The sequence below is a fragment of the Humulus lupulus genome, chromosome 5, assembly GCF_963169125.1.
Source record: "Humulus lupulus chromosome 5, drHumLupu1.1, whole genome shotgun sequence".
NCBI classification, from domain to species: domain Eukaryota; kingdom Viridiplantae; phylum Streptophyta; class Magnoliopsida; order Rosales; family Cannabaceae; genus Humulus; species Humulus lupulus.
This window is the reverse complement of record NC_084797.1, coordinates 19442444-19459801: the sequence shown is the minus strand read 5'-3', so window position 1 is coordinate 19459801 and position 17358 is coordinate 19442444. Positions and strand designations below refer to the sequence as shown.

General features: G+C 33.0%; 1 protein-coding gene and 1 pseudogene across 2 annotated transcripts; one reads left to right on the top strand and one right to left on the bottom strand.

Moving 5' to 3' along the window:
* Positions 1-11748: 11748 nt before the first annotated feature.
* On the top strand, positions 11749-12738 carry LOC133834578 (uncharacterized; annotated as a pseudogene).
* Positions 12739-14192: 1454 nt separating this feature from the next.
* Positions 14193-17144, bottom strand: LOC133834577 (abscisic acid receptor PYL8-like). Of its 2 annotated transcripts, XM_062264244.1 has the most exons (4): positions 16958-17144; positions 16658-16888; positions 15657-15872; positions 14193-14916 (listed from the first exon to the last, which is right to left on the bottom strand). In XM_062264244.1, exons 2-4 carry the CDS (start codon positions 16799-16801, stop codon positions 14698-14700), a joined length of 579 nt encoding a protein of 192 aa, XP_062120228.1. In that variant the 5' UTR covers positions 16802-16888; positions 16958-17144; the 3' UTR covers positions 14193-14697. The 2 variants fall into 2 exon arrangements, with proteins under 2 accessions (XP_062120228.1, XP_062120227.1); XM_062264243.1 differs by having other exon boundaries at positions 16658-17144.
* Between the last annotated feature and the right edge of the window lie 214 nt (positions 17145-17358).

Below are 17358 nucleotides of genomic sequence, written 5' to 3'. Positions count from 1 at the left end.
CCACGAGTGTTCTTACTTGTAGTTAGTGACCAAAGTGGTGTCCAGTGTCACTAGGTGGCTACCAGGTTTGAGGGTGAGATTTGAAACTTGACTATGTCAAGTGTCACTAATCGTACTAACATAACTAATATCCCACTTAGTCACTCTGGAGCTCTACCACGTCAAGTATCACTAATCGTACTAACATAACTAATATCTTACTAGGTATAATATTGCGAATAATTTACTATGTATAGTGTCACTAATTGTACTAATATCCTACTTAGTCACTTTGAAGCCCTACTAATGAGGAAACAACACCATTTGAATTAAAAATAAAAAACTCCAACCTAATTTTTACAATTTTAAAACTAATTTGGTAACCATTTACTAATTAGGTTACTAAGTGTTATATTTGAAACATTTGACAATGTCTAGTGTTATTAATTGCACTAACTTAAGAACTAATTTAGTAATAATCCACTAATCAGGTTACTAGTTGTGATATTTGGAGAAATTTAGTGAGTTTAATGTCACTAATAGTCACTTGGGTGCTCTACTGATGAGGAAACCAAATCAGTTGTACTCACAAATCACAACATCCGAGATAATATTTCACAATTTAAGAATAATTTTGTTAACATTTTATTAGTTAGGTTATGAGGTACGAAATTTAGAACATTTGACTATGTCAAGTTTAAGAATTTGAATTTCTAGATCTTATGTAAGTCATAAAGGGCATAGGATTTTTTCTAATTTTATTTTTGAAATTTGAAATTTAAAAATCTAGTCACAAGAAGAAAGTAAAGAAGACGAGGGACCTGAGGCACCTGCCACCAAGGCAGCAACCCAAGACCCTCAGCCACCAGCCTGAGCCTCGCGCCTGTTCAATTGTGTGCCCAGCCCGAGCCCAGCCCCTACCTAGCCATAACTACCCAGTCATAGACACCCGAGCCCTTGGCTCATCCTCCATGCGCCAGTCCTAGAGATCTAGAGCACCATTCATGTGCCCAAGCTAGATCTTATTTTTTCGCTATTATCTTTTATTTAATTAATTTTTTAAATTGTTTGAATTTTAAAAGATTAATTATCTTATTTTATTTTTATTAGGACACTGAGGTTAATTCTGAGGTTATTTTTGTTAGGACACTGAGGTTAAATTGGACATTGAGGTTAATTGGGAGATTCTGGATGAATCCCATGCTACTCTTTTATTCTCTTCATTCAAGCATCATAGTTTGACAGCTTTTTGGTGGTGGCCTGAGATGGAGAAGGGCATAATGGAATGCGTGGTAAAGTTCTTAACCTGTTAGCAGGTCAAGACAGAGTATCAAGAATCAGCAAGGCCATTGCAACCTTTGAGTATTTTGTAATGGGAATAAGGAAACATCGCGATGGGTTTCACGGTGGGATTGCCCAGGTTAGCGGGTCAGCGTGAATTGGTTTGGGTCATTGTGGACTAGTGTTTTAAGTAAGTTTATTTTTGTCAGCAAGGATGAATAACACAGTTGATCAGTATTCAGATCTCTATGTGAGAGAGAAATAGTGTGCCTTCATGGAAATTCAAGGTCTATCTTATTAGATGAAGACTCTATTGTTACTTCCAGGTTTTGGAAGGGTTAAGAAAGGTGATAAGTATATAGATGGAATTCAGTACAGTTTATTATTCTCAAACTGATGGTAAATCAGAGAGGGAAAGAAAGAAAGTTATCCAGTGTTGGGAAGGTACCTTATGAGATAAGATATGATAGAGAATGTTTATCACACATTCTTTGGAATGAGGTGGGTGAGGTCTTGATTTTGGATCATGAGATGGTTCAGGGGACCATTGAGATTAGTAGAGGTTGGAGCTTGGATGCTCACTTCTCAGAGTAAGTGGGAAAGTGTTACTGAATTGAAAAGTAGGAACATGGAGTTCCAAGTAGATTATTGTATCTTCCTTAAAAGTATCACCATGGAAATGGGTGATGAGTTAAGGGCAAGTTGAGCCCCGGAGTAATATAATAGTTTGAGTCATGGATAAGACTGGTTAAATTGACTTTGGATCAACCTTATCTTTGACATTGTCAGTTGTATGAAATGTATTTTTTATTTCCATACTGAGGACATGGGTTGAAAGAAACTCATGAGTTGAGTTATGAGAATATGGGGAATTGAGGCTAAGTTATCCTGCGAGGAATAGTCGATTCAGATATGAAACAGAAAGTATAAGGCTCAAAGGAGCAAAGTGTACCTTGAGTTAAGGTAATGTTACAGAGACAGTGAGGTCGAGGGAAAGACTTGGGAAACTGGAATCAGTTGTGTGGAATTCTTATTCCGGGCAGTTCAGATAAATTTTGATGACGAAATTTCTATAAGGAGGGGATAGTTGTAATGCCCCAAATTTCCTAATAAGGTTTAGGACCTTGTTTAGGAGGTCGGGAGGGCCATAATTGATTTAATATGCTATTAAATGATAATATACATGTTTAGGTGTATTAAATATGCATGTGAACCCATTTCTGAGTAATTGAGTGATTTTCATATTTTGGCCATTTCGGGCATATTTGGCTTATATGTGATATGTGTGTGGTGCTTTATTATTGTTTGGTTATGCTAGGGTTACTCAACGCAAGACGATCCTAGGAGGTAAGCTAGTGGGAAAGTCACAACGAGATTTATTCTTGACTTGGAGTGAGTCAAGGGGTATTTAGAGCATTACCAGGTTATTGGGTAATAGGAATTAATATTTGGTGATAAATTGGGAGTTAGTAAGATCAAGAGGAAATTCTGGAGGTTTTGACCATTTTGCCCCGGGGAGTGTTTTCGGGACCCCGAGCGTTAGGATTTTGTTGAGGCTACTTAAGCTTGAAGTAACCTTTTAAAAGAATAAAAGAACATATTGTACGTTTTCTCTCTCTCAAAGTTCCATTTTCGTCTCCTGATCGTATTTTCGAAGGTAACTTGAGTTCTAGGACTCGGATACAAGCGAGGATCGAGGCATAGCGATCCTAGGGAAGATTAGAAGCTTATTAGCCGAAGGATTTAGTTGGAAACAACTTAATCAGAGGTAATTCAAGTTTTAAGTTTTTAAGCTTGAATTGGATTTTGTGTTTTGATGAGTTTTTGTTAGATTTGAGGTTTGGGTTTTGTTGGTTTTGGATCATGGGGATGTTTGAGAACTTTGATTTTTGAGTTTGGAGATGTTTAGATATGTTTTTGGGAGGTTTTAAAGGGTTGAAAACGGAGAAAAATGGCTGGTCCGAGGTCGAGTCGCGGCCCTGTTCTTGGGCACCATTGAAACAACAATTAAAACTCACCTTAGCTGTGAATTACTCCCCCTAGTTGCAGCTAACCAACTTCTAGGCCTCAAGTCTTCAATTCCCCAAGCTTTCAGCCACCAATTCCCCTTAGTTTCCTAAAAAATTCCACCAAATTGAGAGAGAAAAAGAGAAGTTCGGTTAGAAGAGGAGAGAGGACTGAGTGTTCTGTCTTGCTCTGGTTTCTAAAGGCTTCCAAGGCATTAATTCTATCATCTAGCCAAATGACCACTATACCCCTGCCTTAAAATCTCCCATCAAAGCCCCTCAAGGGCAACACAGTCTTTGTGTCCCATTTCCCACTAATCCTCCAATAGTCCTAGGCTCGGCCCAAGCCGAGTATTGGACCTCGTTGTGACTATTCCGCTAATCCGCTTACAAATATATCCACATAATAATGTGGTCTCAATCATTTACACACATATAATCGCATTTATGTCCACAACGGGTCAATACTACAAATATGCACTTATTATCAAGCACGGGCCCACATGCATATTTAATACCCATAAACATGAATTTAAATCCATATTATAATATAAATCACGTATGCCACGTAGTCACAGATTTATTCAATTAATTCAACATGTATATCCTATTATGCTCTCCAGACACTGTAGTCCAAGCACTTAGCCTTAACAGTAAATTATGGATGTTACAAATAATAATAATAAATAAAAGCACATGTACAACAAGTTTTTTTAACTTTGTTTTCGGTACTTTAATTTGTCAGAATTTTTCAAAAACCTACAAGAGGTTCGCTATACAATGAACAGTGAACACCATCATAAAGAAAAAAAAATATGGTCAAAATGTCTTCACGTGTCCATATAAAGAGAATATTGTACGAGTAGGGTGAAAATGAATCACTACCCATCTCCCAAAAAATATTTAAAAATATATATCTTTTAATAATTACAAAAGACTGCACGGAGCGCGGTTATGTTTTCTAGTATATATATAAATGAGAACACAAAAAATATGATGTGACACTCTAAAAACTCTTCAAACCACTCTATCTATTTTCTCCTTTAATCTAATTTTTTTATTCATTTTATAGATTATAATAATAGAAATTAATTCTAATTCTACTTAACTACTTAATCATTAAAAATTACTAAAAAATAAATTTAATTTGAAAAAAATATATACCATACACATTTAAATATATATATGTTTGTTATTATAGTTTTTGTTTAATGTCATATTTTATTTTGTATTTCTGTTTATTGCATTATTAACTTTTGTAAAATTTTATATATAATTCAGTCACATCAAAAATGACTTAACAGGGAAAGCTGGGGGAAATGTTCGATCCAAATTTGTACAAGAAAGATGAGGGACCCTTTATTGTGATAGTAACTTCTACAACGATTAAAAATTTTGAAGTAATTATTTATTTAGATCCCAGTGTTTAATATTTGAAAATGTAATTTATATATATATGTGTGTTAATTTACATAAACTGTAAATATATATAAATGAGAGTCGCAAGGAAATGATATGGTACTCTAAAATTTTTTCAAACCACTATATTTATTTTCACATTTCTTCTCATTTTTTTTATTCTTCTTTTCCTAAAAAATTTATTAATAATTAATTTTCTATTCTCTCAATCATATATATTGGCATATTTTGGTTTTTTTTATAAAAAAATCTCATATATATATATATATTTCTTTAAAAACAAAAAAAACTTTAATTGTATATATATCTAACAAATTTAATATCACTATTGAAAACTACTAAAATATTCTATATATTATTTTATTTAAAGTAACATTTATAATTTTGGTTTATTCTTTAAAAATAATATAGTAACACAGTAAATTTTGATTATTTATGTTTTTTTTATTTAAACATAAATAGATTTACAAAAATATATCTTAACAACATATATAATTTTAATTATAATTTGATTTATTTAAACGTAGGTAACCATTTGGTACCTTGTGTTTTTGTAAAATATCATTTTGGTACTCTGTATTTACAATAATTCTCATTTGGTATCATTATTTTGAAGTCATGTATATTTAATATCCTGTATTTTGAAATCGTACACATTTGATACCATTGTTGACTGTCTTTTTAGCCAACGACGTGAGAACGTCAATAACGACAAGCCTTCAAGAGAATATAAACGACACAGACGGTATAATAAAGAAAATAAAGAACACACAAGAGATTTTTATAGTGGTTCAGCCCCGATTGTCGGTAATAGCCTAATCCACTTAGAGTTGTGATTTATAGACCTATACTCAAGATCAGATGGACTGAGCCAACTGAGTTTCTTCAGTACAGATTGTGAAAAATACAAGAATTCTCTCTTATTTCAGCACTTTCTCTCTCTAGAATAGACAGACCCAATTTTCTCTCTCTAGAAAGAAGAAGCAGAAGAAGCCCCTCTCTCATCCCATAAACTCTCTATTTATAGGCCTGAGATCCTCAATTGATATCCCCTTATGATAGGGATATTTTATTATATTTATTACATTTATTACATTTAAACATTCAAAATTCGAAATGTAACAAACCCCCCATTTGTGGGAAGAATGAGAGATTCCCGCGTATGTTGTTGGAGTTGTGTTGACTTAGTCTCCTCTAGCTAGTTGGTCCACCTCCTACTCACTACCCATGCAAGTGCTGGTTGAACATGCATGGTGGTAGGATATGCATGGTGGTAGGACATGTTTTTGTGGGTTGAACGTGCATGGTGGTAGGACATGCACTTCTCTCCTCTAACATGGCACTCTCCTCTAGCATGCCATGTTCCTCCTTGAACCAATCTCCTTGGCTTCTCCTTGGACCAAGGTGGTCCGAGGCAACCTCCTTGGCACCTCACCTTGGACAACATTGGGGCAACCTCCTTGGTGCCTCACCTTGGACAACATTGAGGCAACCTCCTCCATAACATCTCACCTTGGACAAGGTCAAGGCATTCTCCTTTAGCATCTCCCAAACATGTCCGATCGAACATTGTATAGGCTCTCCTTATCAAAATCTAAGTCTCCTTCCTCTTGCATGAGACTCCTCCTCCTTAGCTACTTACCTTGGACACGTTCGAGCCAACACTTAGAAAACCTTGGGAGGCTTACCTCCTACACACCCTTGGGGTCTCCTAGGACCACATCCTCCTTGGGGTCTCCTAGGACCACTTTTTCCTTGGGGTCTCTTAAGACCACCTTCTTGAGTTCTCCTAGGACCACATCCTCCTTGGGGTCTCCTAGGACCACATCCTCCTTGGGGTCTCCTAGGACCATTCCCCTTAACTCTCCTAGAATGCATTCCCCTTAGTCTCCTAGGATGCATCTTCCTATTTTTTGGGCATAACAACCATAAACTCAAATTTAATTAATAAAATTTTACCTATTTATTTAATTATATGAGTTCTAAATTCAAATTTAATTACTTAATTACATATAACTGATGATCGTTTTGTCATATCGTTAAAATTTCATTTATCAAATTTGAGTCTAAGGTACTAAATATGTATGATTTTAAAATACATGACACCATATGAACATTATTGAAGAAAAAAAAGGTACCAAAATAATACTTTACAAAAATACAGGGTACCAAATGAGTAAATTCAATTTATTTAAACGATATATAATTTGAATTAAAATTTGATTAAATATTTAATTACGATAATTATTTGATTAAATTATAAACATAAATATAATAATAAACATCATTTTTTATTTTACTTTTCTAATCAACCAAAATACAACTGGTTCAAATAATATATTTATATATTTCTACTTTTAGCATTTTGAAAAACACAAGGACCACAAGTTAATTATAAAAAATAAATGGTCAAAATGGGTAATCGGCCAAAATACAAGGTTCAAAATGGTATGAACCCTTATAGAAAATATATATTAATATAATTTACTTTTTATTAAAAAAAAAAATTTAACATTTTGAATAAATACATGGTCCAAAGATTAATTTTTAAAAATAAATGATCAAAACGGGTAATCGGCTAAAATATAGTGTTCAAACAATAGACGTATTATTCATATTTTTAACATTTTGACAAAATTTGAGGTTCACAAGTTAATTTTTAAAAATAAAGGGTCCCAACGGATAATCGGCTAAAACACAAGGTTCAAAATGGTGTGAACCCTTACAGAAAACATAAACTATATAAATATATATAATTTAGTTTTTATAGAGAATTTTTAACCTTTTGAATAAATACATAGTCCCAAGATTAATTTTTAAAAATAAAGGGTCAAAACAGGTAATCGGCTAAAATACAGTGTTCAAATAATTGATCAATCTATTCCTATTTTTAACTTTTTGACAAAACACAATATTTAAAAGTTAATTTTTAAAAATGAAGGGTTCAAACGAGTACTCGACCAAAATAACTCTTACACAAAACATAAATTTTCTTATGCATAATTTAGATTTTTTATATATAAAAAAAAAGAGAATCACGTAAGATATATATATAAAAAAAAAAAAATATTAAATAAAAGCACGTGCAACAAGCTTTTTTAACTTTGTTTTCAGCACTTTAATTATTTAGAATTTTTCAAAAACCTGTAGGATGTTCACTATACAATGAACATCATCATGAAAAAAATTGTGGTGAAGACGCTCTCACGTGTCTATATAAAAATCATGTTGTACGAGTAGAATGAAAAAGAATCCCTACCATACAATCAACCAAAAAAATATTTAAAATTATATTTTTTAATAATTACAATAGCGATTATGTTTTCTAGTTAATTTATATTTGAGATTTGACCATCAATTGTTGAACATGAGCTTATATATTTAACTGGAGATTCTAAGAAGTTCGTGCATATTGCGTATCTCTCCTAGAGTTGTAAATGTGGGTCGGGCCCGACCCATATTTTGGTGCCTCTGAATAATTTAGGTCGGGTCAGGTCCAAATCGAGCCAGCCCACTTTTCTTATTTGGACCAACTTTTAGGCCCATTTTCTTATTGCCAAAAAATGTGGGGATGGGGAACCTATCTCCTCTCTAACAATCAATGGATTCACCACCAATCCAAATACATTTCTTTGTTTAAATTATAATTTGAGATATTTTCATATATTTTCAACAATACTTTACACAAAATTATATTAAAGATAATTATTATAATTTGAATACATACTAATAATTGCTCAAATTTTTAACTCACAAATCTTAAAACAAATTAATATAATTATTTTAATTATAAAATTATAAACATTGAGAAAAATAATAGACTTTTATTATCTTTTTAATTTATATATAATTGACAAATACAAATTTATTATCATTATTAATGTCAAAATATCGAGATTATTATCGTGTCGTACTTTCGGACTAGTTTGTTCGTGCTTTCCTGTCGTGCCTTTGGGCTTGTCGTGTCGTGCTCAGGCCCATGTCATGTCATGCTGTGCCAATTTGCAATTTGTGTCGTGCTTGGCCCAAGCCCATATTTTTTCGTGTCGTATCGTACTCGTGTCTCTCGGGCTCGTGCTGGTTTCATGCTGTGCTAAAAAGCTCACCCCGTATTTATAGCTCTAATCTCTTCTATACAATCTATAAGACATATAATACCACTATTTTAATGTTAATGGATTGACAATATGGATTGCTAGCATTTTTACATTTAAATGAATTCAAAATTTTATTTAGAGACTACAAACAATTTTTATGTGATTGTGTTAAAAATCTCTTTGTATATAACTAAAATAAATACATGATTTAATATTATATTTAGATAAATTTGTCGTATAAATTCTTAATGGCATTTGTTTGATGCACTTATATCCCTAATTTTTTTTACAGTGATAATCCTACAATTATTGTTTTGTTGCAACCGCAAATTTCTGTTAGAGCATCTCCAACCCATAACACCATATATGGTGTTGCACCAACACCAAAACTAAGGAATCTTAGCACCATATTTTTTTTTCCATTCCAACCACAACACCAAAAATTACACCAAAAAATATATTCTTTATTATTATATTATTTTTTAATAAAATAGAATATTCTTTTTATTATTATATTATTTTATCATTTATTTATTTAATTAATCAATTAAGTAAAAATGTTATTATTAATTACATGAAACTTATTTCATAAATATTAAAACTTGAAAATTATAATAACACATTTCATTTTCCTATTTAAATATTACACTACTAAAATAAAATACATTCAATTAACTCTAAAACATAATACACCCTTGAAATATTAGTTAAATTAAACTAATTTTCCGATACTATATTCGTCCCACAAGTGTTCAATTAATGCATTTCGAAGTGCAATGTGAGCATCCTTGTCTTTGATTTTTCAATGTCGAGCTAGAAATTCTTGAAATCGAGCATCGTCATTACCCACCATCTCAACTTCTGGATTTGGCACTTCGAGTCGTTCTTCAATGAGTGCATTAAAGTCGCGTTCATCTTCTATTATCATATTATGCATAATAATACATGAATTCATTATATCATGTAATATCCTCTTATTCCATAGACGTGCTGGTCCTGCCACAATGGCAAATCTTGATTGCAATACTCCAAACGCACGTTCTACATCTTTTCTACATGCTTCTTGTTTTCGAGCAAATAATTGTTTCTTCGGGCCAAGTGGCTCACCAATGGTTTGAACAATAGTAGATCATTTTGGATATATACCGTCAGCTAAATAATAACCCATAATATACGCTTTCCCTTTAATGACATAATTAGCGGGTGGAGAAATACCCTTAGCAAGATCAGCAAAAAGATGGGACGCCTCCAACACGTTAATATCATTGTTAGATCCAGGTAGACCAAAATATGCATGCCATATCCAAATATCATAGTCAGCTACAGCTTCAAGAATAATAGTCGGAGATCCACTATGACCAGCGTATTGTCCTCCCCAAGCCGTAGGACAATTTTTTTATTTCCAATGCATACAATCTAAACTACCCAACATTCTTGGAAAACCTCAACTTTCACCAATGTGTAGTAGCATTGCAACATCATCAGCGTTAGGTGATCAAAGATAGCGGGTTCCAAAGACCTCGACAATAGCACGAAAAAATCATTTCAAACTTTCCAAAGCAGTAGATTCTCCTATTTTGATGTACCCGTCGGTAGCATCTGTCGGTACACCATATGCCAACATTCGAAATATGGCTGTTACTTTTTGTAGACCCGATAACCCAAGCTTACCGAGTCCATCTCTTCGTTGGACGAAGTAATTGTCATGCCTTTGTACAGCATCATAAATATGAAGGAATAAAGCACGACCCATTCGGAATCTTCGACGGAACATCGAGGCAGAAAATCGAGGGTTCTCTGCAAAATAGTCGTCGAAGAGACTGCGATCAGCATTTTCTCGGTCACGGTTGACTACTATATGACCAAGAATTGAGCCCCTGTGTGACCCTTCGTTATTTTGGTGTTAAGCGGTGCAAAAATTGTTGTTAGCAGTAATTTGACATACCACTTGCTTTTCTAGATCATCATAATAATCATCATCTGAAGAAGAAGAAGAAGTCGATGCCAAATAAGATGAACTACCATAATGAGAATTCATCTTTAGCAGTATGTGTTGTTGTTCTACATTAAGTCAATGTTTTATAATGTAGATATTCACTATCTTCAGATTTCAAACTATTTTGTCTTAAGAAAAGATACCCGTAACATTGTATTGTCACGTCGTATTTTTGTCTTCAGATTTCAAATTATTTTGTCTTAAGAAAAGATACCCGTAACATTGTATTGTCACATCGTATTTTGTCTTCAGATTTCAAATTATTTTGTCTTAAGAAAAGATACTCGTAGCATTGTATTGTCACATCGTATTTTGTCTTCATATTTCACATTATTTTGTCTTAACAAAAGATACCCGTAGCATTGTATTGTCACATCGTATTTTGTCTTCAGATTTCAAATTATTTTGTCTTAAGAAAAGATACTCGTAGCATTGTATTGTCACACGTATTTTTGTCTTCAGATTTCAAATTATTTTGTCTTAAGAAAAGATAGCCGTAGCATTGTATTGTCACATCATATTTTTTCTTCAGATTTCAAATTATTTTGTCTTAAGAAAAGATACTCGTAGCATTGTATTGCCACATCATATTTTGTCTTCAGATTTCAAATTATTTTGTCTTAAGAAAAGATACACATAGCATTGTATTGTCACATCGTATTTTGTCTTCAAATTTCAAATTATTTTGTCTTAAGAAAAGATACTCGTAGCATTGTATTGTCATATCGTATTTTGTCTTCAGATTTCAAATTATTTTGTCTTAAGAAATCTAGCTTCAACATCCCTATATAATGGCATATTTTTCACATAAGATGACCACACATCTTCAACATAGTTCTAAACCAACTTCTTTCTCCTTCAAAATGACTTTCAATTCGAACTTCTTCTTACTCAATTGAGGAAAATGTGCACTTGTGTCATGTGTATCTTGACATTTCTCAAAATCCAATCATAGGAATTAACCAATCCAGAGATCAGATGTGGGCAAGAGTTGAATTAGCGTATCACTCTGGAAAGTTTAGTAGTCAACCTCGACCGAGAAGATCTTCGCAAACTCGAATGACGACCATTCTTGCGGCAGTTTCAAAATTAAGGGGATGCATTAACCAAATTGAAAATAAAAATCCAAGTGGTGCTTCGCAAGAAGATATTGTGAGTATATATTGTTATAGTTTATTTCTAGTTAGTAACTTGTTTTTAATTTTATTGACAATATTTATTTATTATTCAACAGTTAAATCAAGCGAATATGCTATTAGCACAAGATCCAAAGTACAGAAGATGGTTCAAATTTGATCATGTGTGGTCCATTCTTAAAGATTGTGAGAAATTTACAAATGACAACACCAATTCATCAACTAGATTCCAACAACAAGGTCGTAGTTTCAATTCCCCCCAATCTTGTTCTTCTGGCTTCGAATCACCGACATCGGCACCCACCGGTATGAGTTCATTTGATTTTAATATGAATGATGAGGAAGTTCCTATTAATTTATCTGAAAGACTTATCGGTGTGAAAAAAGCAAAAGAAAAACAAAAAAGTGATGAACAATTTAAGAAATTAATGGATCAAAGTCAAAAACTTGTTAACGTTATAGAAAAGAGTAACTTTGAAAGAAATTAACTTATGAGACAAAAGGTTGATGTGGCTAGAATGAGAGAAGAGAATAAAATTTTATTTACGGATTTGAATTCTATATCTGATCCAGAGTTTCGCCAATTTATTCAAAGCGAAAAGAGAAAAATTTACAGATCAAGAGCACAAACATCCGAACATGGAGAACAAGGAGAATGGTCTCAATATCAGGAATCTCAATATCGAGCATCTCAGTTCCAAAGATCTCAATATGAAGAAGAACAAAGAGAAGGAGTTGAAGATGAACATCAACGATCTCAAAATCCTTCACAAGATTATAGTCAATATTATGACTATCTTAGCGAAACTGGGAATAATTTTTAAAATTATTAGAAGTATGTCTTAGTTTGTCTTGTGTTCTATATATATATATATATATATATTGCTGTTTTCCATTTTATGTTTGGTGTGTTTGATTTTAATATCAGAATGTAAGTTTGTAATATTTTAATTATCTTTTGTATCTAGAATCAATTTCAATGTTAATTTTATTTTCTTATAGTGTAGAGTAAGAATTTTCATACACAAATTAAAATAAATTATATAAAAAATTAATTATGAAATATTTAAAATTTTATTTAGAAAATTAAATTACATGTGTATTAATAATTTAAAAAACTCAACATAAAATATAGACCAAAATAATACTTATATGTTTATATATATATATATAATTGTTGTGTGAACAGTGCACAACATATATGTTGTGGCACTGTTCATCCACGACTAAATAAGAGATTAATTGTCGTTTGATCGGAGACTTATATGCAGTTACACGGCATATAAATGTCGTAATCCCGTTCCATTGCACTTGTTCTTAGTTAAGTCGAAACATTCCAATGATGGGACATCACTTATTATTATGTAATCCACAATTATTTTCATCAATTTTTAGTTCTCTAGAGTTATGTGTTTTATAATGTTGGCCTAAAGTACTTAGAATGATATATATAACCACGGCAAAACATGATCAGGCGATGCATACCTCACATGGTCTTATAAAATAGGCATCTACACCTCACTCAGCCTCAGGCCACATCCTGCTCATCAATGTACTTTGAATATGAATGTTGATGTTTGGTGCCACCATTTGAACCTCTTGATGGTTTTTCCTTCGTAGTATACTTTGTTAAGAATGCAGTGGCATACTTCACTCAACGAGAAATTGAGGCTTTTAGTCTGCATTGGCTTCTTGACATTGGTTTTCCTCACAGTGGAGTTTCTTCCTTTCCATATTAGACGTATTTATGGCTCATGTGCTTTGTTCTTGTAACAATGCAGGTCATGGACGATTAATAATAGATGATAAGTTTATTTGGCTTAAAGATAATCGTACAAATATTGTGATCTTTGCACTACAAGATTCTTATTGATGATAAAGATTGTAAGTTCTTTCCCTAATTGAGGTATTATTAATAATAACATTTTATTTCATAAGTAGTAAAATTATAGCAATTGTGTTATTACTTTGATTAGTTTTTTTAGTAAGTCTTTAACTTCTTGCTATTTTGTTGTCTTGAGATTAGTTTTCTAATAATAATATTAAATCAATTTCAATTTTAAAAATAATTAAATATTTATTTCATAAAAGTTCCTCACCTTTTCCAACAATCTCACCAATCTCTCTAACCTTTTTCATAGACATCACACAAGTCCCCAAACTTTTAGAAAAATATCACGCAAGTCTCATGAAACCCCTGTTATAAATATCAGAATGTTCATTTGTAAAAAGACAAAATTAAGAACATCTCTTAAAATAAACCCAAATACCATACATCTACAACAATTACTTTATGAAATTCTACCATTAATCTTAATAAGCTATGTCTCACAAATAACACCATAAATAGTTCTTTTCCAAATTCTTTTAGATACAAAAAATCTATTGAACATGTTGACTACTGAGGTAATGATTCTGGAAGTGGGGTACCAAAATACGTAGGTAACCTTACAAACCTAAACCACTTGAATTTGCCGCATAACATTGTATGATCTTCTAAATACCTGACAGTTTCTACCGATAATTATTTAGAGATTTTGTATTTGAGCTTTAAACAAATTGGAGGGTTAATTCTTGATGACTTTGATAACACATTCCCATCTTTGACAGAGTTCTATCTTGATTATAATCAGGTGCGAGCGTGTACAAGAGATACATACTACTGCATGCCTATGTCGGAAAATACTACTGCATGTCCGTCTCCAGCGCATCCGAGATGCGAAAGCCTCGGAAGCTTCATCCATGCAGTCCAAGGTTGAAACTTTGGTCCCAAGTTCCAATTCTCACATCCGATCGATAGGTTCAGTCCTGTCGAGCACTGCACGCCGCTCTGAAACATCAGCAAGTGATTTGAGGTTGCACTTAATCAAGGCTTCAACAAAGTAGCAGGTTTCATCTTTTGTGTTGCCTTCAGGAACATCCACCACAAATGATTCTATCACCAAAGTCCCTGGTCTTCCATCAATGATTTCTGGGTGAAGAGAGACAATTGAGGAGTAGTTCTGTAAAAAATAAAAAAAAAGTTGAAGACCAATGGTTTAGTCTGCGTGCAATTAACAGAACTAAAAAAACAAGTGATATAACTTTCCTATGGAAAGTCAAATGCAACTAAGCTACCAATTATGAGTAATCATGTCAGATTATTGAACAGTGTTCCTCATAACTTGTTTATACTCACTAATCAACAGGGCATTTTCCCTGTTCACATGGTGCACAAGAAAACAAATATGATAGAAATTATTTCCATCATATACATTGCATGATTAGAAGTTTTCTTAATTGACATAAGAAAAACTCCACAAAAGAATAGCTGTAAGACAAAAGGGCCTGCAAATGGAGCAGCTGAAAGCTCCTACTAGGCAAGATGGTTTACAAGAAATAAAGTCCTTACAATTATCAGGTTTTAGAAAGCTGATAAAAGACAAGTTTCCATAACTATAAAAAATTACAGGAAATACTTTGAAATGGCTATCCATGAACACAGTTTAAGTATCAACATTCTGATTATAACTTCAGCGCAGTCATCTAGTCAAATAATGATTAAATCATTTAGCTATGTTTCACACCGTGACAAGTTTCAAAGTGTTTAACTTCAGAAAAATCCGAAACACTTGCACCAACAAGGCAGAAAATTCATTGCATTGTGTGCGCAAACTTAAAGTTACCCAGCAAGAAAACAAGTAAGCTTGCATATATGAAAATGACAAAGATTAATCATGAGTAGAAAGAAGAAGAAGAATACCCTAAGTCTGTGATCACCCCCAATAATCCTCATGCTTAGGATGTGCTCGTTATCATCTAGATATTCCAATCTTTCAGTACTTGTAGTGGCTGGAAGTCCAGATTTCACATCAACTTCTCTCAAACTCCCAATCTCAAGGTTCCCCTGAGCTACACATCTGCTGATGAATGGCTTGTACCTTTGTGGTTGATCAAATCGCCTCACTAATGACCAAACCTGATAAAGATTTTTTTTTTTTAATCTAACATTGTTAGTGAGCAAACAAACCAAATAACATACAACAATTCATCAGACAGTACTGAAATCATATTTACTCCATTCTCCAACTGGTATGAAACAGGAAACAAAAACACTCAATTCAAAACAAAAAAGAGGAAGAAGAAAATGCTTCCAAATGCAGAATCAAATCAGGGAATTGTAATAATGTCAGTAGGGTCAATTGTTATTTTTTTGCTTTTTAATCTCATCTATACACCAACAGTACCGTAAACATAGCCAGCCTTCAAAATGACACACATACTATTAGGAAAATTACACCTTTACTACAAAATTCAACATTGTAACACAACAAATCAGCAAAACTAATGCCAAGATTGAAATTCTCATTATTTTTTTCTTCTTACCTGTTGAAGAATTTATTTTATTCTCAATTCAACAAACCTCAAATAGACCCAGCATACATAAACTTGAGATTAGAACAACCATAAAAATTCACAGATCGAGATAAAGTACTTCACGAAAATTCCTTCAAATATCAAAGCGGAACATTTCCTAATGAAAAGCCCAACAATCCCAAATCAAGCAGAAAAAAATATCACAAACATTTAAAGCAAGCAAATAAACAAACCCAATTTCAAGAATTTTCCAAAAAGTGAACGAAATCAAATAATAGATCATAAGACGAAGATGAATACAATTCATTAACCCTAGAGCTTGAAAGAACACACATGCGTAGACAAACACGAAGGAGAAAGAAAGAAATGATAGATATAGAGATGTACAAGATGAACAGGGGCTTTGATGTGTCTGGAAAGAACAGAGCTACACTGATGGACTGCGGGTTCATGCCTGTGATGCCTTCGAATGAACTCGTTTTCCAACCCACCAATTCCCCCATTGCCAACCGCCACACCATTCCCATTCATTTTTTTGGGGGGAGTTACCTTATTCTCACGATTCAAGTTGAACCGAGCCAAACACGGTCTTATGTCCGAGCTTCCAGCTCTGCTTCTCTGTCCCGAAAATGATTTAGAGAATGATGAAGAAGAAGGAGGACCATGAAGAATGTAAAAGAGAGTCACCTCGTAAAAAAAAGGTCGACCCAACGCCGGAAAACAGAGCTCTGATCACCGGACTGTGAGTTTTGAGAAGGGTATTGAAGGAAAGTGGATATAGATTTAGGAGTGGCTGGAAGCGGAGAGTAGGAGAGTCACCGCCATAGAAGGACCAACCTCAAGAACCTCTACCATTTCAGCCTCATCACCTATATTAAAATCACACTCTATTAAATAATTTTTTTATTTATTAATTAGAATATAAAATTATTATTATATAATAAGCCATTAAGTTTTTGGTACTAAGATTAATACCCTTGCTTGGGGAATTATTTACAAATATGCCACCAATTTTGTCTGTTTATGAAATCCCTCATAGTTTAATGCTAATTTTTAATTTTCAAAACCAATTAAGTTCTTATTGTTAG

Excerpts from the sequence above, each read along its gene's own strand:
- LOC133834577 (XM_062264243.1), bottom strand. The coding sequence starts at position 16,801 with ATGAATGGGAATGGTGTGGCGGTTGGCAATGGGGGAATTGGTGGGTTG. Across the intron at positions 15,873-16,657 it reads TCAAAGCCCCTGTTCATCTT|GTTTGGTCATTAGTGAGGCG; the intron begins GTACATCTCTAT and ends AATCTTTATCAG. Across the intron at positions 14,917-15,656 it reads GGGGTGATCACAGACTTAGG|AACTACTCCTCAATTGTCTC; the intron begins GTATTCTTCTTC and ends TATTTTTTACAG.